Source organism: Canis lupus, chromosome 3 (assembly GCF_003254725.2).
Source record: "Canis lupus dingo isolate Sandy chromosome 3, ASM325472v2, whole genome shotgun sequence".
Lineage (NCBI taxonomy): Eukaryota > Metazoa > Chordata > Mammalia > Carnivora > Canidae > Canis > Canis lupus.
The window spans coordinates 75,891,625-75,917,398 of NC_064245.1; the positions used below are offsets into that span (position 1 = coordinate 75,891,625).

At 34.7% G+C, this 25,774-nt stretch overlaps 1 protein-coding gene across 6 annotated transcripts in view; it reads left to right on the top strand.

Moving 5' to 3' along the window:
- Positions 1–25,774, top strand: part of ARAP2 (ArfGAP with RhoGAP domain, ankyrin repeat and PH domain 2) — a 191,078-nt gene that overhangs the window by 107,639 nt on the left and 57,665 nt on the right. For 5 of the 6 annotated variants that reach the window (XM_025436964.3, XM_049108710.1, XM_049108713.1 and 2 more), the window contains exons 20-24: positions 10,419–10,582; positions 15,208–15,420; positions 19,034–19,139; positions 23,178–23,325; positions 25,000–25,068. In XM_025436964.3, the coding sequence (XP_025292749.3) occupies positions 10,419–10,582; positions 15,208–15,420; positions 19,034–19,139; positions 23,178–23,325; positions 25,000–25,068 (700 nt within the window). The remainder of the gene's footprint in view (positions 1–10,418; positions 10,583–15,207; positions 15,421–19,033; positions 19,140–23,177; positions 23,326–24,999; positions 25,069–25,774) is intronic. The other variant, XM_035714086.2, reaches the window with a different exon arrangement.

The window sequence follows — 25,774 nt, forward strand, 5'->3', positions numbered from 1 at the left end:
CTTTTACTGAAAGGTTGTTGGTTATAATGAATACAACAGGAATAATTCAGATATGTTATCAGAAAAAAATCAAAAGACTGGCATGTTTTTTTCTGTTTTTAGTGGGTTTGTGTTTGTTTTTTAAGATTCCTTGGTTGACCCATAGTAAAGCATAATGCCCTTGATGGTGCCCAAGCCTGGCTGCGTTCAGTTTTGATTGCAAATTCCAGACATAAAGAAGCTAACACTGGAGAATAAACACTTCATCAATACATTCCACAATTTTTTTTTTTTTAATACATTCCACAATTATGGAACAGACTACTTTTCTCATTTTGGGAGATTAACGCTCTGAATTTAAGATTCTTATTTCATATCAGTTTATTACATATGATGTTTTTTTCCCTCTTGAATTGTATTTTGCAGCAGCTGATATGTTAGCAATACTCTGGAGGGTGAATTATCTTAAAGTGGTTTCTAAATTGTGCATGTAATTGCAAATTAAATAGTAGCCAATTGCCCACAATATCAGCTTGACTGCTTTTGTAACTTTCTGATGATTTAATTCGTAGAGATAGTTTAATCTGAATGTTGCCAAGACAAACAAGAGATTCTCTTCTCTCACCACCCCCATAGGTTTTACAAAAAGAAAGGGACTATTCAAAATTATATTATAGAATGATTTTTTGTTAAATAGAATTACAGTAAAGGGAATGCATGACTATTTAACACAAGGTAGATTTTAAAGTATATATTATTTGCTTCAAAAGTTTCTCTTACTTTAAAGCACTGCTCATATACTGAAATGTAAGCTTATGAATAAGTAAATGTGATTTTATCTGAAAAGTACAAAAGAATGAGAAGATTGCTTCTCAATAAATGGGAGCAGGATAATTTTTTTTTTTTAAGAGAAGTAAGTATATTTAACAGGATTTGGAATTCTAGGTAGGATTTTAGTAGGAAAAAATGAAGGGGCTAAGAGACTAAAGTATTCCAGGAGGTGGAAACAATAGGTTCAGAGGAAGAAGATAGCTAGGGAACAATATCAGTGCAAATTGACCTTGACCTTGAGTTCCTGAGGAGGAATCATGAGCTGATAAATCTGGAAAGATAGATTGATATCATATTAGTATTACAAGTTAAATCTAATTAATAATTTGCTTTGTTCTGGTTCTGGAAAGGATTGCAGGTTCTTTACAAAGATACAGAAGATATATTTTTTAAAGATATTTTAAAACTTAAAAAAATACTATTGTTGAAAGTGTACATTTGGATTTATTCTGCAGCCAGTGGAACATCATTAAAGGTTTTAAGCAGACTAGAAATAGGGCTGTTTCTCCTATTCCTATAGGTGATTGCCTAATAGTGTGCAGAGATGAGATTGTAAAACTGGAGATTTTGCCTTTCTTGAGGAATTAGGTGTTTTGACATTTTTCCTGAACTGTTGGCTTTAGAAGAAATAAGATACTTAGAGTAGTATTTCTTTCTGCATTATTTTTATGACACAGTCTCTGCATCTGCAGATTTTCTTAACAATTGTTTGCTTGCATCTGGCTAAAATTCCATCCTTATTCAGCAAACTCTTATCTGAAGGTGTGGGAAAAAATATCCTGTATCTCTATACATTAAAATAAGAGTGATTATGGATGCAATGACTAAAAATGTGCCAGATTCCTATTTCTGACCATGAAAAAATAATTGGCATGGAACATTCCCTCCCATTTCAAACAGCTAGAAAGCTGGACAAAATATGAAACTATTTTCAGACTTTGGGACAGTTGGCATTACAGGATTGGGATTGTGGAGAGAAGGGAAACAAACGAAGTAAGATTTAAGATCACCTTGTCTTGGGATTTCTGGGTGGCTCAGTCGTTGGGCACCTGCCTTCAGCTCAGATTGTGATCCTGGGATCTGGGATCGGGTCCCACATCGGGCTCCCTGCGGGAAGCCTGCTTCATTCTCTGCCTGTAGGTCTGCCTCTCTCTCTCAGTCTGTGTCTCTCATGAATAAATAAATAAGTCTTAAACAACAACAACAAAAAAAGTTCACCTTGTCTATTTGTAGGCACTTTTCTGTCTGTTCATGGCACAGAGAAAGGTGAGATCAGATTGTGGTGGTTTTACTATAATGCAAAGGTAGAGAGAGAGATAGGAGTTTAAGATTTTAGTTAAGATTTTCTTAAGATGTTCCAGAAAGAATATTAGAATAGAGGTAAATATGTAGAAGAGAGTTTTGGAAATCTTCATAGAAGTTCCCTTTCACCTGTGGCTCAGTATGAATCTGGATATTGGTAGGGTAAGATTCTCAGAGGCCAGGCAGAAAGAACTTCCATGGTACTATGAGATAGGCAGTTTACAGAGCTTGGAAGACATTGGGATATGTTCATATTCCATCCAGGGAAGTTAGGCCTCATTGAGCACACACGGCATTGACAAAGACCCCAAAAAGGTAACATCATAGATTTAAGGCTAAATTAGTCTGAGGGTAAAGGTAGATTTATTTTTACCTTATTTTGCTAAGCCTAAAAAACAGACTTCCAAAGGATCCAAGTGCTCCACAAGTAATTTAGTTTCCCGGGATCAAACAGGCAAATGATGTCAAAATAAACATCAACACTCTAAAAAAAAAGACAACAGTCCCAAACAGCACTCATAATGTCTAGCATTTGGTTAAAATTACTAGTATGAGAAAGCTGCAAATCAGTTCACAGGAACAGACCCAGAAATGAGAAAGATAAAGGAATTAGCAAAGACTTGGAATAGTGATTATTAAATATTATGAATGCATCCAAAGATGTAAAAACATAAACATAATGAGAAAAAATGGATAGTTAAAAAAAGAACCGAATGGAATTTCTAAACCTGAGGAATACACTATCTGTAAAGAAAATTTCACTGGATCAGGAGTGCCTTGTTGTCTCAGTCAGTTTAGCATCTGCCTTCTGCTCAGATGATCTTGGGATCCAGGGAGCAAGCACTGTGTCTGGCTCTCTGCTCAGTGGGGTGTCTGCCCTTCCTCCCTGCTTGTCCTTTCTCTCTCTCTCTCTCTCTCTCTCTCTCTCTCTCTCTCTCTCTCCCCCTCTCAAGTAAAATATTAACAAATAAAATTTCATTGGATCAGCTTTAATGCCATAGAAGATTCCACATAAAAAAAGATTGATGACCTTGAAAGCATGACAGTAGAAGCTATCAAAAGACAGTCATGGAAAGGAAAACGATGAAATAAAATCAACAGAGCCTCAGTGACTGCTTGGAGCAATATCAAGCAGTCTCATGTTAAGTAGAATTCCAAAATGAGAGAAGAGAAAGAAGTAAAAAAGTCTTTGAAGAATTATACGAAATTGATAAAAAACTATTAATCCACATAAGTACTAAGATCATCATACCTTAAGCATGATAATCAAATTTCTAAAAACCATTGGAGGGGAAAAAATTAAATACCAAGAGAAAAAAGACCCATTAAATATAGGTGATAAAGATGAGAATGTCTCGTCACAAACAGTGTAAGCCTGAAGATAGTATATTGAAATCTTTTTAAGTACTGGAGAAAAACAAACAATAATAAAAAACCCTCCAAAATAAGCAGACCAGCAGCTGTTAACCTAAATACTAAATTTAGCAAAAAATATTTTTCAGAAATGAAAGCAAAATAAAGTAGTTTTGGCCAAACAAATGCTGACTTACAAGACTCAATGTTTTCATTTTTGTGTAAATGGTAAGATACTCTCTTCTTCAGTCATGTTCGTGGGGCATGTTATCTGCTTTTTAGTTGTGTTTAAAATGTTCTTTATGGGATTGTATTTATCTTTTATACAGCCAAATTTATTGATCTTATTTGTGAAGATATTCTGATTTTGGGCAGTAGACCAGGCTCAGATATGATAGTCTATCTACACTTTGTGTTATTATAATGTAATTTTGGGAAAATTGTTTTTGTAAGTCCTGAGCTTCATCTCTAGGTATAATTGAACAGTCTTGATTTATTACAGGGTATAAGAATGTTTCTTGATATGACTTTGAAGTGCCTTTTAAAATTTATGTTTGAGGAATGGACAATGAGAATAATTTATTTCTCTGTAGTTAGATTTCTTCAAAGTAACTTTTCAAATTTTCAAGATGTTAAATGAAGTATTATTTTGAAATTCTTTTTTTTCTTTTTTTTTTTTTTTTTGAAATTCTTATTTAGAAATGTAAAATCGTTGTTTGCTAATGCTTGGAATCACAAAGTCGGCCAGCATTTGTGTTGAAAATGTCTTTTGGTATTTTATTTCATGCACAGAGATTAAATAGGAGTCACAGAACAAAGTTGTTGAACTGGGCTATGAAATGTCATACATCTACTTCACCAGATGCTGTGTTTTAGTATTCAGTCTTTGACAAGTTGACTCAGGAGTTAACTTGTCATTACTTGTTCTCTACCCCTCACTAGTTCACAAGGAGACAGCTAAACTTGTCAACATGGGATTTCTTCCAACTAGAAAGAAAATTTAAAGTTTGAAATGTGCACAGTTGATGGCAGAAGTAGACTTGTATTGAGGAGAGTTGTTCCATTTTTTCTTTCTTTCACTACTTGCTAAAATACCACTGTGCCTGTTTGTTTAGATGTAAACAGTATCAAATGTTTTGTATATATTTAAACTATCAAATTAAAAAAAAGAAATTAAGAATCAAAGAAAATTAAAACTTTCTCTTTACCTGAACTCCTGAATTTAGAAGGTCATAATTTTGATTGTCTACATAATATGGGGCTTGATATTTCTCAGGGAAGTTACTCGAGTTACATAGTTTGAGTTAGACAAATGTACCCAGTAAAAGAAGGCTTTTGAGCTGAAGGTGATGTGAGATGAACAAAAAGGCTAAAAGCATGTCAGCAATATTACAGTAAGTATCAGATTTCTTCAAAAAGGAAATTGTGGAAACAGGAGGTCAGGGCAGCTTTAGTTCTGTGGAGAATAAGAACAATAGATACAGAGATCAGAAAGCAAGAGATGAAAATTAGAGGTATGCATGTCAGGAAAGAAGTAGTTCTAGCAAGTTCAGAAGATTTTAGTAATGTGTGTGCTAGTAGATGCTGGTAGCTTTATTTTCTTAGAGAAATGTTTATAGAAAAGAAACTGAAGGAAAGAAAGGTGGACTTTTCTTTTTAAATTAGGGCTACTGAATTATTGGGAACATAAAAGATGAGCACCCACTCCCCCCAAAAAAACAAAGCAAAACAAAAGTGTTCTATAGCTCATTTTTTTCTTTTTAGGTTGAATCCTAAGTAGCCCTCTGAGTTTGCAATCAAGATTAAATAGTTTTACTTTGGTAGAAATATATTTATAAAGACATCAGCCATTACTTTAAACTTGTGTTTGAAGTCAGATTTCTTTTTTTTTTTAATTTTTATGTTTTAAAAGATTTTATTTATTTACTCATGAGAGACACAGAGAGAAGGCAGAGACATAGGCAGAGGGAGAAGCAGGCTCCATGCAGGGAGCCCGACATGGGACTCGATCCCGGGTCTCCAGGATCACGCCCTGGGCTGAAGGCAGGTGCTAAACCGCTGAGCCACTCGGGCTGCCTGAAATCAAATTTTATATCTAGAGGTAGGACTTTAAAATTGTGACATACCACTAAATACCATGCACTATGCTAATGATTAGAGATACCAAAATGCTTTCTTCCTTGCTTGTCTGTGCAAAGTTTGGGTTCTAGCAGCAAAAGCATTTATACATAGAACAAATGGTATAATGAAAGGCAAATCAGTGATTCACAGTTAGGAAGGGATAATAAGCATCCGGACATTAGGGTTAGAGCATCAGGGAGGATTATTGGGAATACACTTGGGGGAGAGTTGGAATAGCCAGCCAAAGATCAGGAAATATTTGTTGCAGTAAAATATGATTTTTTAGATTTTTATTCATTCATTCATTCATTTGTTCATTCATTCATTCATTGATTTGAGACAGAGAGAGAGAGAGGCAGAGACACAGGCAGAGGGAGAAGCAGACTCCATGCAGTTTGCCTGACGTGGGACTCCATCCTGAGATACCAGAATCACACCCTGGGCTGAAGGGGTGGTGCTAAACCCCTGAGTCACCCAGGCATCCCTGTTTTTTGTTTTTTTTTTTTTTTTGTAATGTGTGTCTTTAGGAGACTGGCAGAGTTGGAGGGAAAAATATGATCTAGATCATAAAGGCTTTTTAATCTTGAAAACTCCAGAATTGTAGAGAGAAATGATTAGGAAATGATGCCATTCCCTTTGCATTTATTTATCATTTTGCTTTTAAGTTTTTTTATTGAGATGTTGCTGACATGTAATGTTAAGTTTCAGGCGTACACATAGTAATTCAATATTTATGTATATACAGTGAAATGATCGCCATACTAAATCTGCCTGCTATTTGTCACCTTAAAGGATTATTACATATTAGTGTATTCCCTGTGCAGTGCATTGTATCTCCTGTCTCATTGTATCTCCTGTCTCATTATTTTATTTTATTTTTATTTTTATTTTTTTTAAAGATTACATTTATTTATTCATGACACAGAGAGAGAGGCAGAGACACAGGCAGAGGGAGAAGCAGGCTCCATGCACCGGGAGCCGGACGTGGGATTCGATCCCGGGTCTCCAGGATCACGCCCTGGGCCAAAGGCAGGCGCCAAACCGCTGCGCCACCCAGGGATCCCTCATTAATTTAAATACAGGAAGTTTGTACATGTATTTTCTACTTAGTTTGTACCCTTCCCCCTTTCTCTCCATCCCTTCACCCTCCTACTCTCTGGCAACCAGCTTATTATTCACTGTATCTGGGGGTCAGTTTCTGTTTTTCTGAGTCCACATATAAGTGAAATCATATGATATTTGTCTTTCTCCATCCACCCATGTTGTCACAAATGGCAAGATTTCATTCCTGTATCCATTCATCTGTTGATGGACACTTAGGTTGCTTCTGTGATATGGCCTGTTCTCAACAATGTTGCAGTGAATCATAGAGGTGCATATATCTTTTCGAATTAGTGTTTTCATATCTTTTTTTCAGATAAATACCCAGAAGTGGAATTGCTGTATTTTATAACATTTCTATTTTTAATATTTTGAGGAGCCTCCATACTGTTTTCTATCGTAGCCAGACTGCTTTGCATTCCTATCAGATGTGCATGAGGGTTCCCTCCGTTTCCCATCCTCACCAACACTTGCTTTTGTCTTTTTGATACTTGCCTTTCTGACAGGTGTGAGGTGATAGCTCATTGTGGTTTTGATTTGCATTTCCTTATGATGAGTGATGTTGAGCAACTTTTCATGTGTCAGTTGGCCATCTGAAGGTCTTCTTTGGAGAATGTCTGTTCAGGTCCTCTGCCAGTTTTTTAATTGGATTGTTTGGGCTTTGTTCTTATTTTTCTAGTTCCTGTAGGTGTAAGGTTAGATTGCTAACTCAAGATTTTTTTATAAATTCTTAAGGCAGCTCTTTATTGCTATAAACTTCTTAGAACTGGTTTTGCTGCATGTTATAGAATTTTTACTGTTGTGTTTCCATTTTCATTTGTTTCCGTGTATTTTTTAATTTCCTCTTTGATCTCTTCATTGACAGTTTGGTTGTTTAGTAGCATGTTATTTAGCCTCCGTGTGGTTATATTTTCACCAGTTTTCATGTTGTGATTGATGTCCAGTTTAATACCACTGTGGTTGGAAGACATGCCTGAAATGATTTTAGTCTTCTTAAATTTACTTAGACTTAGTTTGTAGTCTAAATGAGAATTGTCCTAGAGAATGTTCCATGTGCACTGGAAGAGACTTTATTCTGCTGTTTTTGAGTAGAATGTTCTGTATATATCTATTAAGTACATCTTCTCTAACACGTTGTTTTCTTATTGAGCTTCTGTCTGGATGATCTATCCATTGATGTATGTGGGATGTTAAAGTCCTCAATTATTGTGTTACTGTCAATTTATTCCTTTATGTCTTAATATTGGCTTTATATAGTTAGGTGTCCATATGGGGGGTGCACAGATATTTATAAGCCTTCTACTCTCTTGTTGGGTTGATCCCTTTCTCATTATGTAATGTTCTTTTTTGCTGCTTGTTACATTTTTTGTTGTTTTAAAATCTGCTTTATGTAATATAAGTATTACTGCACCAGCTTTCTTTTATTTCCATTTGCATGGAATATCATTTTCATCCTTTCACTTTCAGTTTGTATCTTTAGATCTAAAGTGAGTCTCCTGTAAACAGCATATATGTGTGTGTGTGTGTGTGTGTGTGTGTGTGTGTGTGTATAAAGGATATATATATATAAAGGATATATCCACTCACTGCACCCCACCTTGTCTTTTGATTGGAACATTCAGTTCATTTACATTTGAAGTAGTTATTGATAGATATGTACTTATTGGCCATTTTGTGAATTGTTTTCTCTTGTTGGTGTTGTAATTTTTTTGTGCCTTCCTTCTTTCATCTCTTCCCTTATGATTGGTGACATTTGCTCCTAGTGTTAAGTCTATATTCCTTTTTCTTCATTTTTTGGTGCAGCTTTATAGTCATTTGGTTTGTGGTTTTCATGAGATTCATATATAATATCCTTAGTGTATAGTAGTTTGTCATTTATGTGCAAGCATATTCTGAAAGCACTACATTTTAACTCCACCCCCCGCCTTTTATGTTTTTGACGTCACATTTTACACATTATTATCTTATGTGTCCTTTGGCTACTTATGTAGTCCTAGATGATTTTACTACTTTTGTCTTTAAAACTGTATTTTAGCTATGTAGGTTGTTGACTCACTTTCTTTACATTATATTTACCATTACCATGATAGTTATGTATTGCCATTTTATTACTTGTTTTGTTGTTCCTGGAGATTTTCTCAGATCCTTTTTTGTCTTTGTCACTTTTGGTCTTTTGTTTCCACTGAGAGAGACCCCTTTAATATTTCTTGCGAAGCTGGTTTAGGGGTATGACCATTACTTTGAATTTTTTTATCCGGTACGTTGCTTATCTCTGCTTTGTTTAGTTCTTTTACTGGGATTTTGTTTTTTGTTCCTTCATTAAGAACATATTCCTCTTTCTCCTTATTTTGCCTCTCTCTCTGTTTCTGTGTGTGAGGTAGATCAGTTCTTCCAGTCTTGAAGGAGATTAGTTTTGCATATTAGATCATTTTGGCAGTCCTGAGTGGAAAACAAAGAGTCCTGAGTGGAAAACAAAGAAGTGGGAGGGGAAGTTTATTTGGAGGCATTTTAACAACCTTAAGGAGCAGTGTGAAGATCTGAAATCAAACAATGTCGGAATGAAGAGGAAGCAGAGTAAATATATCCAGCAATAAGAATCAACAGAATTCACAAGGCAGTGATGGGGGGTTGGAACCAATTTAAGATTAATTAACCCTGAGGTGCCTGGGTGGGTCAGAGTTGTGAGATTAAGTTCCCAGTCAGGTGTGGTGGGTGTAGAGTCTGTTTAAATTATCTCTCCCTCTCCCCTGCCTAATTGCATGCATGTTGTCACTAAATAAATAGATAAATAAAACAATTAAATCAATCCTAAATTTCTGTGGGATAAGTGGAGAATTTTAGTACCAGTTGGTATGAGAATGGAGAAAGTTTTGAGATAATTGTGGCACGTTAAGACGAGGGTGTTCCCAAATTAATATTAATTAGTATTATGACTTACTACTTAATTATTAATATTACATTCACTGAGTGTTGACATAGGTACTATTATTACCCTCATTTTGCCACTGATGAAACTGAGGCCCCCCAAAAGTTCATAACTTGTCCAAGGTCACAAAGGAAGTAAGAGTGAAAATTTGAATTTGGGAGATGATTACATTTTCCAGTCTCTTGGCTGCTTTATGCTTTTGCTTTTCAGTCATATGGAGATCTGATCTGTGAGATAAATTTGTAACTGGAGGTAGGGATTTGGGAGTTACCACCTCCAAGAGAGGGATGAAATCACTGGCCTGAGTGACATGTCTCTGCAGAATCCTTGGAGTTCATAGGAGTGCACTGAAGTTCAGAAAAGGAAGTGAGCTTGTATAGAAATTGAACCACCAGAAAGATAGGAGGAAAAGCCAGAAAGAATTGTATTACAAAAGCCAAAATGTATTTTTTTTCCTTAAGGAATGAAATCATTGAGTTCTAAAATCTTGAAAAATGTAGCCACAAAATCCAGTCACCCATGATGCTGGCCAGAGTAGTTTCAGTTCAGTTATTCAGAAACAAAATCTAAGGGGGTCAGGAAATGAAGGGAGGTGAGAGCATGAATTCAGAGAACTACCTGTACTTCCTGGAGAGATGTGACTGCACAGGCAAAAGAGAGATTGAATGGAAGCTAGTGGTAGATGTTGGGTTTTTCTTCTCATGTTTGAGACAAGATCATATTTATATGGATGTAAGGATCATCTGTCTAGAAGCAAGAATTAAAACACCCAAATTATAATTTGAAATGCTTTTAAACTTTACAGAACATTATACATCCATGGGCATACCAAGTTGGATTTCACAGTCTGGCATACTGCAATTGAAAAAGCAGCAGGTACAGATGGTAATGCATTACAGGATCAGCAGCTCAGCAAAAATGACGTTCCCATTATTGTGAACAGCTGTATAGCATTTGTTACACAGTATGGTAAGTATCAGAGTTTTTATTCAACCCCCAGAACTCATAGTATCATTCTTAGAGTTTTTAAGTGGTACCTCTATTGGACTGCATTAGAGCTCTTTATATTTGTAAGTACATCAATGAAAAATAAAAATGTAGCCACTGTTCAGCCAAATGTCATTCCTTCTCCCAATAAAATTTAAATCACATAATGTACTTTTACTATTTTTTTCTTCTTTTACATGCATAAAAAATTTAAATGCCATATTGAAAGAATATTTTGTAAAATGCATACTAAAAATAGGTAGAAGACTATATTTTTCAGAAGTTACAAGCCCATATAGTACATCTAGGGAAATGCAAATGGTTGCCTAATAAGCATGTCTTTAGAAGTGAACAATATGTAAAAGAATTTATTTTTTTGGTGCTATATATTCAAAATATGTGTGCACTTATTTCATTCAACATGCTATTGTTCACATTGTTTGCATTAAGAATCATGGTTATTGTGGTAGTTTGACATAATTTTAACAGGCATTTTTATGAATAGCTTGCAAGTAAAAAACAACTGGTTGACACATGGTCTAGCTTCATTTTAATTTGATATGCTATGATAATATTTTAAATATACGTGAAAAGTAAATAAAGTATGCTTTGATGCTTCAATGTTTATTTTCAAATTCCTTTAAATCCTCAAATTTCTTCTGTTATATATTTCCTTAATACTATAAAAGATAGAAATTTGTTAACTATATTTTTAATATAAGAATGTTTTCTACCTGTTAATCTGTAGATAAGTGCCATTGATTTAGATTACAAATGTGGGAAAGTAAAATGATCGATCTTATATTTTGGAAGGCAATTAACTTTAATTTTTCTTCTCTCAATATTAGAAGTGTCCTTGGGTGGTTTTAATTTGAAAAGAAGGTGTGATCAGTGAGAGAGCTGCAGTAAAACATGTGTTATTAGTTTGTTAACTTATTTATTGTCTGTTGTGTGCCAGCTATTGATCTTAGTACTGGAAATACAGCAGTGGGAGTAAAAAGTTAAAAGACAAAGCTGTGAATCATGGAATTCAGTATGAGAACTGACAGTAAACTCATATGAGCAAAATGTCAGAAATAACAAAGGCTATGAAGAAAATAATTTTTAGAAATTAAATTTATAATATGTGTATATTAATTTATTTTCTTCTGGGGAGAGTACCATTTTAAGTATTTTGCTTATTTCATATGTATTCTAAGTACAGTTATCATAGATACTCAGATTTACTATGTTTGAATTGTATATCTACTGTAAATATGTATGTTATCACATTATGTGGCTATTACTCTATGAAGTTCCTACCTGTGATACTAGGTCTATTATCCTTATCAATGGTAATCATTTGTTTATTTGAAAATGGAGGAGGAGGGAGGTTATCATCTTCATTTATTAGCCATTAAGTATTATTAGCACACTTGAATTTCATAGGTATATAAATGAATTACACACATATTATGTTTTAGCAAGAGTGTAACCTCATTGGGAATTTTCACATCATGTTAGTTTCATAATGGCATAGGGTCTTTCTTAAGCTGAGAAATGATTAAAATAACTTTATTAGCTCTAGTGTATCCAATTTAATGTTTCTCTGGGGAAATCAGAATTTTCTTTGTGGTGTTTCTTTGAATTTAAAATCATTAAGCATTAGATTGTTTTCAACCAAATTTCATACATTAAAACTACTTTGTAACTCTGGCACAAGGTACATTAACTTGCATATTAAAGTAATAAAGCCAATGAAAGACTTTTTATGTTTTGTTTTGTTTTTAATGAGCAGAACATGGGGAAAACCTCAATTTTACCAGGATGTATAGAAGAGAAGATATCATATGCACTTACAAAATGCCTAGTGAGGGTGCTTGGGTGTCTCAGTGGCTTAAGTGTTTGCCTTCTGCTCAGGTCCTGATCCCAGGGTCCTGGGATCAAGCCCCTAGTGGGGCTCCTTGCTCAGTGAAGAGTCTGCTTCTCCCTCTCTCTCTGCCCCTCCTCCCTGCTTGTGCTATCTCCTTTTCTCTTAAATAAATAAAATCATAAAAAAAGAAAAAGAAAGAAAGAAAGAAAGAAAATGCCTAGTGATGAACAGAATGCAAGTGGTTGACTCAGAGCTTAAACAGTTGCAATTATTTTGAACTTCCTGACGTTTGTATTAAAATATGAAGGCCATTTTTTATGCTCATAGTGTCAAGGTTTGAACTTGACTGAGTTCACAAATTTTTAGAGTTTTAATTTTTTGAATTAATTATAGTAGTTTGTTTTGGGGATAAATTATGTAAAAAAAGTTCACATGCAGTTAACTTGAGTTAGCTATTAGTAATTCACTCAACTAAGAACATAATATCTCAAAAACTTAGTTTTTTTTGTTTGTTTTTATAGAAGTTGCTTATAGTTGCTTATTCTCACATTAAATAATTTATTGAGCTTTTACTAAGTTCTAGTCACCATGCAGTTAACTGTATACAGAGAATAAGACATAATCTTTGCTTTCTGGATTTTTACAGATTTTTGAGTCAGAGACAAACCCCTGAGCAGTTACATCTCAAGTGTACAAAATTCTGTGGTAGAGAGGTTTAGAAATTGGTACAGGGTGAATTTCACCCAGAGTAGGGGTGGTCATAGAGATTTTCAAGGGTAAGATGTAGTGCCTGCCATGATTAAGAGAAAACAGGAGCTAGTTAGGAGAAGAAGGGAATAGGAATTCTAGGAGGAGGAACAGTGTGTGCCCATGTATAGAGTCATGAGGGAAGTTGTCTGTTGAGGGAACTTTGTGTAGTTAAATGTGGTCAGAACCTAATGAAAGAAGAATGGGCGATAAGAGGCAAGAGGGTTAAGCTTATTTGTGTAGAGCCTGAAACATTGTAATATATACTCATGCCCTTGAGGCTGTGGGAAGGTAGTATGCAGATTTTTAAGCATGTTGGTAACACCAGCAGACGTGTATCTCAGAACAAGCTGTTATCAATGTGGAAGCAAGCTGTAGGGCTACACAAGAGAAGGGGCAGGGTGTTGTGAAAATGTAGTGAGGAATTGAGTGCAAAAAATAACAGTATATGGGATGGAAAGAAGGGGACAGTTTTGAGAGCAAGGTTATGATGAAAAATATATATGACGTGTTTTGTTTTAACATTGTGAGAAAGAAAAGTTCTGACTTATAAAGGACTGAGGAGAAGGCACTGCTATGTGATGAGATACAGGAACAAGACAAAGAACATATTGGGATTGGTAGGTGAAATAGTGAATGGGGCAGGAGACTTAATTTCTCAGATTATTTTGATTTTTCCATGACAATAGTGTGCGTGTGTGTGTTGCATGTATGTTATAAAGTATCTATATATTAAAGTGTATGTGTGTATGTTTGAAATCTTAGAAATGAAAACCTAGATGTATGTAGTAGTAGAAGTGATAAAATAGGATGCAGTCACCCAGAGAATTTTGTGGGAGAGTCAGGAAGAGTTGAGACTTGAGGATGGATTTCTGGAATCATTAGTAAATACTAGATGGCAGTATAAATAGAGAACTGGAAGAGTCATCTAGAGGAGGTGGGAGGAAAGATATGGGGATTGTGATATTGTGATGTTATGAAAGCCATGGAATTAAAATAATTTCAGCGGGGATTTATTTGGAGTGTCAAACACTGTAGTGTTTTATTCAGTGTTTACTCACTGAGTAAAAACAGAAAAGCACCTAGAAAATAGGATGTCATTGGTATATTTGATGAAGATGGTCCCAATAAAGTAGGATTGGACACAGAAGCAAGATTGTGATTCAAGGATGAACAAGAGCGTGAGATGGTAGGAAGCATAAGTACAGGAAACTCAGTGGGTTTTGGAAAGGGGAGAGACCAGAGACTTGGGAGAGGGTGGGGACAAGGTAACATTATTTTTTTGTTGTTGTTTATATCATCATTATTCCCATCACTACTCTTTATTCCTCTTCCTCTTATTCACCACTCCTCCTCTTCCTGGTAGTTTATATGGGGCACTTGATGAATCAGTAAGTTTGAAAAGGAGATGACCCTTGGGGCACTTGGGTGGCTCAGTTGGTTAAGCATATAACTCTTGATTTCAGCTCAGGTCATGATCTCAGGGTTGAAAGATCAAGCCTCATGCTGGGCTCTGTGCTCGGGGTGGAGCCTGCTTGAGATCTTGAGATTCTCTCTCTTCCTGACCCTTCCAAAAAAAAAAAAAGGAGAGGACTCAGCTCTTCATCTTGAAGATGAAAATGTGGAATGGAAATTAATATACAAATATGAGTGCAAGAGCTTTAAAAAAAATATACCAAGATCTTCACTTTTATTGGTAAAACTGGAGACAAGCTTGAATTCTGGGAGACAGAGTGAAGATAGGGTGCTTGTGGTACCATGAAAAACTGGGGGAAGGGCTGACCAGGGGCTTGCTAACAGCTGAGGTTGAAGTACTTTGTTCATCAGGTTTGCATTTTAAATGCTAAAATTAGTGGGTGACGGAGCCTTTTCCCTCCTGATGTTAATATCAACTCTTGGTTAATGATTTTGTCTTGTTCAATATCCCAACACAAAAATTTTCTATTTCTAAGATATTAAAGTGGATTTTGATTTTTGACTTTTTTTGTTTAACTTTTTCTTAACAAAGGTTTAGGGTGCAAATATATCTATCAAAAGAATGGTGATCCTTTGCACATAAGTGAACTCCTGGAGAGTTTCAAAAAGGATGCAAGAAGCTTTAAATTGAGAGCTGGAAAGCATCAGCTTGAAGATGTGACAGGGGTGTTGAAAAATTTCCTCTCTGACATTGACGATGCACTTCTTACTAAGGAGCTCTATCCATATTGGATCTCTGCTTTAGGTAATCATATGATACCAAAGATAATAAATGCTTGCCTTCTAATTTGATAATTATTTTTAAAAATCTTTGATAATCTGAATATTGAAAGGAATGTACATAATGGCTTAGAACAGAAATTGTGCAAATATCAATATTTGTTTATATCTACCTCAAAAGAAACGTATAGTAATGATTGCTAAATAGTGTGTTAAACTAATTCTTAGTTTTCAGATTTCTTAGTGTTTGCTTTAACTTTGGAAGTGTTTCAGTCAAGTCCATGTATGCTATTAATTTCTCTTTAAGATTAAAATGAAAGATGTAAAATAGGATTGGTTTTATACCATTTCCCCATTGGTTCTTTGCCTCTATCATTTATTCTACCAATGTAGGAGTACATAACAACATTTTTAAACTCTTTCCTTCTTCATTTTCCCTTCATTAATTAAAAAAAAAAAAGCAACTTTGCTACAGTGTAAAATGATCTTAGAGAGGTAGTTTATTAAAATACTTACTGGGTTGATTCAGTAAAACTTCAATTTACATCTGTTAATTCAAAATAACTCCTTTTACAAAAGCATTACAAAAATGAAGCCTTTTAAACATGCTTTTATTTTTGTTTTTGTTTTTTTTTAAGATTTTATTTATTCATGAGAGACACAGAGAGAGAGAGGCAGAGACATAGAGAGAGAAACAGACTCAATGCAGGGAGCCCGATGTGGAACTTGATCCTGGAACTCCAGGATCATGCCCTGAGCCAAAAGGCAGATATTCAACTGTTGAGCCACCCAGGCATCCCTAAACAATACTTTTAATCTCACCTTTCTAATAGGACTATTTTCATTTTTATTATTTTGTATTATTTGTCCCCACACCTATAATTTATATATAATCCCTACTAATGAACCACAAACATTTCTCATGTATCTATAGTACTTTCAAAATGATTTTCAGTCTGCATTTTTTAATTAAAAAATTTTCATTGAACGTTTTACTATAATTTACTAATACATTTCTCACTTGTATGTTTAATATATATCATGATTTTTTGCAAAATTCACCTTTGAATTTAACTATATGATGTTTCTCTGTTGAGAAATAGGCTTTTTCAATTAAAGTATTTATTTAATCTCAATGTAAATATGATATTTTAAGAGTTTAATGTAGAAATTATGTCATAAAACATCCACAGGTGAAAAACTATCCCAAGAATGACCCATATTAGTGTCAGTAAGAGGGGAATGGGATTGTTATTAAAATAAAGCTTTTCACAATTTGCCAGTCCAGAAGCCCTTTATTTGCTTCCTGGTATTTCTCAAATCAATAGGTTCAACTCTAATCAAAAAGAAAGTTGATTGCATAATTATATGGGATATAAAATATGGAATCAGATAATATATCTCTTTAAGCCCAATTACCTTGCCACCCTTATTTTTGTCTCAAGATTTTATCATAATTTATAAATATGAAATTATTTATAGCATCTCTATAAAGGCTTCCAAATTGTCTTTATTGTAAAACCAGTTATCAAAAATTTGAGGCAAATATACTTTTGCTCAATTATCAGGTTCTGTGACAAGATGTCTTTCATGTTGTCAATCTACCAGGAGGAGGTAGTTGGTAGATAGTAGCATGTATCAAAGAGAAATGTGTTCACTTTTTACTTGCGTGTGAATTCTTTGAGAATTTACTTGGAGAAGGTTTTGGATACTAGGTCAGATAGTCTTAAAATTGTTTGCTTTTAGATCTAGCATAGCTCACCCTGACTTATCAGAAGTGCTCTGTGTTGGATCTGACAAGAATAACCTGGAACTTTCTGGATGACCTCATATTAGGAGAGATCTCTTGGGTCCTGTGCATTGAGGCAAAGAATGCCTTATGGTGTCATACCACCTATTAATATTATCTATGGTCTCTTTTTCTAAGAACACCAATAAATTGTCTGAAGTCTGTGGCTAGCTGAACAGTTCATTGTATTTTCTATATGACCTGAAATCTATCTTAAGTTTTACTTTCAAATTACTTAAGCTTTGCTTTGAAAATATCTATTTTACCCTTATTAGATTTGTGAAAATATGCTGCACTAGCATGAATTCTTGTTATAAGTGTGGTAGTACTAACTATATTTTATTAAATAAATACCACTAGGGCAGCCCGGGTGTCTCAGCGGTTTAGCGCCGCCGCCTTCAGCCCAAGGCATAATCCTGGAGACCCAGGATCGAGTCCCATGTCAGGCTCCCTGTATGGAGTCTGCTTCTCCCTCTGCCTGTGTCTCTGCCTCTTTCTCTGTGTCTCCCATGAATAAATAAATAAAATTTTAAAAAATAAATAAATACATACATACCATTGTAGTTAGAAACTGGATGAGAAGAGAGTAACTGTTTGGATTGTATTGATTGTACTGTATTGATAATTCTTCATTCAATTCCATTATAGTCCTGTGAATATAATTTGGGTATTTTCCCCTTTTTTAGAAAGTCACCTGCTAGCACATTTAAGTCTATATGATCATGTTTACTTTTATAGACCTTATCAGCAGGCTTAATCAGTATAAAAGAGCTATCAGTTACAGTTTTAAATAGGAGTATACTTCAAACATGTACCACAGAGTTTCTACCTCCCCAGGGATCCTAATGCCCTTTATAAATGACCGTGTACTTTTAAAGAATCATTAATGTGCTGCTGGTTTTCTGTGAATAGAATAGGTAGGGCTAAGCAGAAAATCAAAAAATCTTGTTTCCAAAGGTAGTTGGGAATTGCAAAGGAATATATAAGTGCAATTCCCTTAAGTTACAAAATCAGCACAAGTTATTTATTTGAAGAATGGCCTTTAATTTCCCCTGTGACTTAGCAGGTCAGATCAGACCCTAATTACACATTTTCTAGAGTCTGGAACTTTCGGGGTTCCTGAGTCTAGTTTCTCCATATATTTGACTTCCACGGTTTGGAGAGGGGAGTATAATTCCTTCTCATCTTCCTCTCTATAACTAACTTAAGTTCTGTTAGTGACAGAGACAGAGGGTCCAGCCTCCTCTCAGTCTGTGTCAGAGTTATCAGGGCCTACACATGACTCCTTCCATTGCCCCCTTCCCTTTCCCAAGGAGTTGGAGGTGCCAGGGTTGGTAAAAGGCCTTGTACATGGATCTGCGGAGTAATGCAATTCATAGCTTTGGGATGGTTCATAGTTTTGGTAAGACTTTTATGATTTCACAAGAAAAAAAAAATCAGAAATGTCATTTTCAAATAACAGTGAAATCTTTCCATAGCCAAAGTTCAAGTAATTTTGGTTTATCTCTCAATTTTCACTGCAATTTTAGTTATAAATTGAATATATTCCTATTAGTTGAAGTTCAGTAGTTCATAAAGTGGAAAATGAAATGCAAACCTGGGTTTTGAAAGTGCTTTGTTTTTAATTAGAAAGTATTAGAATTACAGCTTATAACCATGTAATATTGATGTAAATGCTTTTCCAGAATTAAAGAAGTTCAAATGTTTATTCTGTTGAAACTTGATTAGATCACTTAGTGAAATACAGTAATGAATATTGTTTTAAAATACTGTCAAAATGCAAATATATAATCCAGACTATTAGTTTAGGCCTAAAATTGTTTTGTTTTGTTTCGTTTTTAACCTCTAGATACTCAAGAAGACAAGGAAAGAATTAAAAAGTATGGAGCATTTATACGTACTCTTCCAGGGGTCAACCGAGCAACATTGGCAGCTGTAATTGAACACCTGTACAGGTGGGTGGTTTCATGAACTTTCCTAGACGTTTCAAACATGGTATTAGATAAGTCATTATTACTTAAATTTAAAGTAGTATAGCTAACTTTCTGTATGTGACTGAGAATTTCCCATCATATCTTAAAAATGGATCAATCTACCAAAAAGCTACTAGAATTGATAAATGTATTCAGTAAGGTCATAGGATACAAAACAAAAATACAGAAATCTGTTGCATTTCTAGAGACTAATAATAAAGTAGCAGAAAGAGAAATTAAGAAAATAATTCCATACATAATTGCACCAAAAATAATAAAATACTTAGGAATAAACTTAATCAATGAGGTGAAAGAGTTATACTCCAAAAAATATAAATGTGAGACCTGAATCAATAAAAATCCTAGAATAAGACATAGTAATTTCTTTGACATTTGCCTTAGAAACATGTTTCTAGATGTCTTCTTGGGCAAGGGAAACAAAAGCAAAATTAAACTATTGGGACTACACAAAATATAATGCTTTTGTACAACAAAGGAAGCCATCAACAAAACCAGGCAGCCTACTGTTTGGGGGAAGGTATTTGCAAATGATATATCTGATAAGGAGTTAATATTCAAAGTATATAAAGAACTTCTACAAATCAATGACAGAAAAACAAATAATCTGATTAAAAATAGGCAGAGGATCTGAATAGATATTTCTTCAAAGACATACGGATGGCCAACATTACTTATCATCAGAAAAATGCAAATTAAAGCTACCATGAGATATCACCTTACACTAGTCAGAATGGCTAGTATCAAAAAGACAGAAAATAATAAGTGTTGGCAAGGATATGGAGAGGAGGGATCCCTCATGCACTGTTGATGGGGATATGATAGTGTAGCTGCTGTGGAAACAGTATGGATGTTCCTCAAAACATTAAAAATAGAACTACCATATAGTCTAGTAATTCCACCACTGGGTATTTACTTGAAGAAAGTAAAAGCACTAATTCAAAAAAATATGCACCCCTATGTTTATTGAAGTATTATTTACAATAGCCGAGTCATAGAAGCAACATTTAGTGTCCATCAATAGATGAGTGGATAAAGAAGTTAGCAAACAAACACAATGAAATACTACCCGGCCATAAAAAAAATTGAGGTTTTCATCATTTGCAATATGAATAGACTTAGAGGATGTTATAGTAAGTTAAACAATTCAGACTGAGAAAGACAAATACCATATGTTTTCACGTATATATGGAATTGAAGAAAGAAATGAACACAGAAGGGAGGCAGGGAGAAAGACCCCCCCCCCCCAAAAAAAAAAGAAAAAAAAGCCAGATTCTTAAATACAGAGAACAACTGGTAGTTGACAGAGAGTAAGTGGATGGAAGGATTGGTGAAGAAAATGGTTTTACAATGAAATCCCCTGGGCACCTGGGTGACTCAGTGGTTGAGCTTCTTTGGCTCAGGTTATGATCCCAGGTCCTGTGATCGAGTCCCGCATCAGGCTCTCCAGCGGGACCTGCTTCTCCCTCTGCCTGTCTCTGCCTCTCTCTTTGTGTCTCTCGTGAATAAATAAATAAAATTTTAAAAGAAAAAAAAGCATACAGGAAGACAAAAAGTCTTAAGACCACCATTCCCAGCCTGAGCATCTGGATGTCCGAGTGAATGCACAGGAGTGCTGCAGGACATTTTATATTTTTTTAGGAAACACAGCAACATTGGGACAGCTTTTAATATAAAAAATTTTACCATAGGAGGAAGGATTGAGTGATTTGTCGTGTGTTGACATATAGGGGATGCTTCACATCTAAAGGGGTATAAGAGGAGGATGTGAAAGAAACATAAGTACGAGAAATGAGTAGAGGGTATTTTCTAGGAAACAGGTGTGCTAGGGGATGAGCTAGTTTGTAGTTGGCTGGCAGGTGGTTGTGAAAGGCTCAGATGGTCATGTAAAAACATTTATATTTTATTCCTTTAAGCCATAAAGAGTGATCAAATTTGTTTTGGGACAATAACCCATGAATGGGATTGATTGGGAAGAGATTAGAATAGATGCAGAGAAACTAATCCGGAAACCGTTTCCTTGGGCTTCTAATGAGAAGGCCTGTGTGAGAACAGACTCAGTGGGCTGAGTAGGAATCCTTGGGAATGATCGGGTGTGCGGCATAGAAATAAAGGAAGGGAAGGAAAAAACTGTGTAGTGTGGACTTTATGCCAGAAATTAAGGCAGCTGCAGAAATGGAAGAGAAGAGAGATGAAGAGTAGCAAAGGAGGATACTATCGCGGAAGGAAGTCTCACAAAAGGTGGGAACGTTTGATAGAGTTGTCAGAAGTTTGAGAGGTCGATTTGGATAAGGTCAGGTTGATTTAGCATTTAATTCCATTCCTGCCTCAGATAACAGATCGCTTCCTCCATGACTAACATTTACTTAATTCCATTCACCAGATATTTATTACACACTCCAGTGTGATTAAAGCAAGAGTCCCTGATGGGGAGAGATGCTTCGTTTCTAGTAACACAGGCAGACCTGCAGATAAATTTTCTAGATATTTATAATTTAGTGTGATAAAAGTACAGGAGTGGTTTTGAGAGGGATGTCCACAATTATTACACCCTCCTCTATTAACCTGCAATTCCTTTTGCATCTTATAAATCACATATGATGATTGCACTTGTTCTGTCTCTGCTAGGCAATTTGGTATTTTATTGTGAGTTTGTTACATCACCTTTTACTGTTTTTTGTAACTACTAGAATCTCTGCTTTTTATAGACAAGTGTACCTAACTTAGTCTTGTTTTATTCCTTTGGTACATTTAGTCTCCTTTTTTAGTATGTATTTTAACTTTTATAAATCTAATTATGCAATTAAGCAGGGTCCTATTATATATAGTCAGTGGCAAGTAGCATCAACAGATACATCCTTGTGTGTCATTTATAGGTGTCATCTGTGCATTTGTATCTATGTAAATTTCCTTTTATTGGGGTGAAGCCTGTAGTATTTTTTAAATGACTTTGCACTTAACATGTATGAATTGACCCTTGAACAAAGCAAGATTTAGGGGCACTGCTCCCTCACACAGTTGAAAACCCATGTATAACTTTTGACTCCCTCAAAGTTAATAATAGCCTACTGTTGACCAGAAGCCTAACCAGTAACATGTACAGCCAATTAACACGTATTGCGTATGATATATGTATTATTATATACTATATTCTTATAGTAAAGTAAGCTACAGAAAAGAAAATGTTATTAAGAAAATCATAAGGAAAACACATTTATAGTACTATACTGTATTTATGGAAAAGAATCCACATCTAAGTGGACCCACAGAGTTCAGACTGTGTTATTCAAAGGTCAGTTGTCCTTTTAAGTGATCTTCATAAGACACAAATATTGTAGCCTACTCATGGGGAGAGTTGATTCTTCTGGTCATGTCTGTTCATTGTAAAAAGTCATTCTTAGTTATATCCAAGAAAAGTATACTTGTATTTTTAAGTTGTTTGCTTTTTGAAAGATAATATTCAATTTTGAATAACTATACAAACACATGCTGCCAAATATTTTCTCACCTGATTTATTCCTTCCTGGAAAACTCAGCTCTTCCTTGAATCTTGAATTTGGAGCTCTCTCCTATACGCCTCCCAGTTCACCTCTCTTGCCTTGTTTCCGACTTACCTACGCCCCTTATCCCCTCTTTCATTTATGGTTTAGTCCCGTTAGTCATTTTCCACCATTGTGCAAGTGTATCTTAATCCTTAGCCTCAGATTGCACCATTATCTGTGACTATTTGGACATGGTGAGTCCCTCCTCCAATCAACAGACTTGCACTGCTTTATAACCTGTAGTCATATCTTCTTTTATTTTTTTCTTATGCTCTTAGCTAGACTGTAAACTACTTGGAAGAAAGAACTGTGCATTTTTCTTTAAATCACCACCATACCTGTTACGTTAGACACCTTCAGTATGTGTGTGCTAAGTAATGACAAATGGGTATTGTGACTAAAGTTCTGTGAAATTTTCATATAGACGTGTGTTGTAATGAGTTTTGCTTTTCTCTAACAGGGTTCAGAAGTGCTCAGAAATCAATCATATGAATGCGCATAATTTGGCCTTGGTCTTTTCATCCTGTTTGTTTCAAACTAAGGGACAAACTAGTGAAGAAGTGAATGTAATCGAGGACTTAATTAACAATTATGTTGAGATATTTGAGGTAAATATTTTATATCCTGCCCTTGTTAAAATAGTTTTGATGTTACTGTTGAAAAAAATATTTATATATTTTAGGATGTTTATAATCAAGTTTTTATGAATGTCTAAAAATAAGGGATAGTTATATGATCTTTAATATATTAGGTACAACTAGCCTTTTAAGCTATAGCCATTTATTTAATTTTGGCTGTTTTTGAAGCCATGTGGTGGTGTCTTTTGTACAGAATATTTCTACTTACGGTGATTCTGTGGCTTTTTTCCCTTGTCAGTATATGTATGCATTAAGTGTATCTAGACTTTCACAAATTTAGTAATAAATACCAGGCTGATAAATTCTGCAATTGAATCCATTTTAGTGTTTTCTTTTTATAGTGTCTGAATTAGAAGTGAATAAAATCCTGATATAATATCCTGTGGTTTTTTACTAAGTTAACAGTTTTAATTATTTGACTTTCAGTTTGCTATTTTATGAAGTCAATATATTCATGTTTCATCAGAAAACTGTCAGAATGAGGATGATTTCTTAGTTGAAAGAAGTAAAAATAGAGGAAATAAGCCCAGGGTTTGAATATGGGGGTGGGGGAGAATTTAAGGGATCTGGATCAAAGCTCCAGTTTCATCACTTGATTACCACTGGCATCTTAATTACCACTGTCAGAGTACTAACTTTTGGGGCCCTCTGTTAAATGGTGTTGTATAAGACTTCTTGTTTTCCAGGGTTATGGCTATGTTAGTTGAAATCAAGTGGGCTAATGTAATAGGTTATTATTTTTTAAAGATTTTATTTATTCATGTGAGAGAGAGAGAGAGAGAGAGAGGCAGAGACACAGGCAGAGGGCGAAGCAGGCTCCATGCAGGGAGCCCGACGTGGGACTTGATCCTGGGTCTCCAGGATCACGCCCTGGGCTGAAGGCAGGCGCTAAACTGCTGAGCCACCCGGGCTTCCCTGTAATAGGTTATTATATGTAGGCTTACCTTCTTTTAGTAAGTGATCACAAGATTCCTAAAGGGAAAAAAACTATTTTAGGAAAATAAAAACAAGCATTTTGTATCTTATTTTATATAGGAATGGACACCAAAATTGTTGGATTCTCTTTGCTCTTTGATCTCTTTTTTCTTTCTATATGTGTCCACTGTTTTTGATCAACAGCAGCTTCTTTGCAATAATTGTGATGCTGAGAAATGAAAGAATTAGGAACAAAAATAACATGTGGCTTTACATGCTCTCTTTATTTTCTATTTTTTGTACTGTTACCTGAATAAAAAAAAATAATGGTTATCTTTGTAGTTTTGCTAACTCTAACCTTACATGGTGGATATTTCATATGCACTTAATGAGGATTTCAGTTTGAGGCATGAGTCCTGTCTCTCAACTTACATAAATATTGTAGCGAATCATTTGTTAGCCCCTTTGCTTATTAAGTTGCTTAGTGATACAGCTTCCATTGATGGAATCCACAGCTTGAAGTAATATCATCAGAAAATGCTCTGAATTTTATGAAGCTCTGTCATGTTGACTTTATTTCTGTCCTACTATATGGGCCTGTGCTGATTAAAATGGCCATTCTCATTTATTTTTAAATTGTTGGTCTTTAAATTCCTGAAGAGTTATGTGAGGACGAGTACCATCACTCCTTGTATTTTATTAGAATGTCCCAAATTATATTTTAAACAGGTTAAAGAAGACCAAGTCAAACAAATGGACATAGAAAATAGCTTTATTACCAAGTGGAAAGACACTCAAGTGAGTAGAAATAGTTAGATCTCCAAAGAATTAAAAACAAAACAAAAAAATTAAATTAAAACAACAAAAAAAAACAAAAAACTTCTATTGTAAGTAAAGATGTTTCTTGTATTTATTTTCAAGTTCCTGTTTGAAGCAAAATAAAAGTAATGGGGGAAAAAGAACCTAGATAAAATAGTTGTGTAATTCTGCAGCATGTTGCTTATATGCAAAATGCCAAAGTATGTTAATGTAAATTTTTCAAAATACAGAGGGAAAAATCATTATTAATCATATCAGTGCCCTTTATAAAATCAATTTTTAGTTACAAATGCGCTATTAAAAATGCCAGTGGATTTCAAAGGAAGCATTTAAAGCCAAAGAAATACCAGAGTAAATTGAAAATTCAGCTCTATAATGATTCTTTCCATTATGATTTTGAAAATATAAATTATTTCCTTTATGCTTTTGCTCTGCATGCTCTCAGATGATTATATTAGTGGAATGTTTCTAATGTCATCTTTGTCACATACGCTGATTTATGTCTTAAATTGACTATTTTCTAAATCTTCTTTTGCTTTCCTGAGTCACATTATATATATTAAATTTGTGTGTTCAGGTTGCCCTGCAGTTTTCTAGTGTACCTTGCCTTGTTTGATGAACATTCACTGGATTGTCTTAAAATTCATATTTAATCTTCTAATCACTAGGAATTGTAGTGGATTCA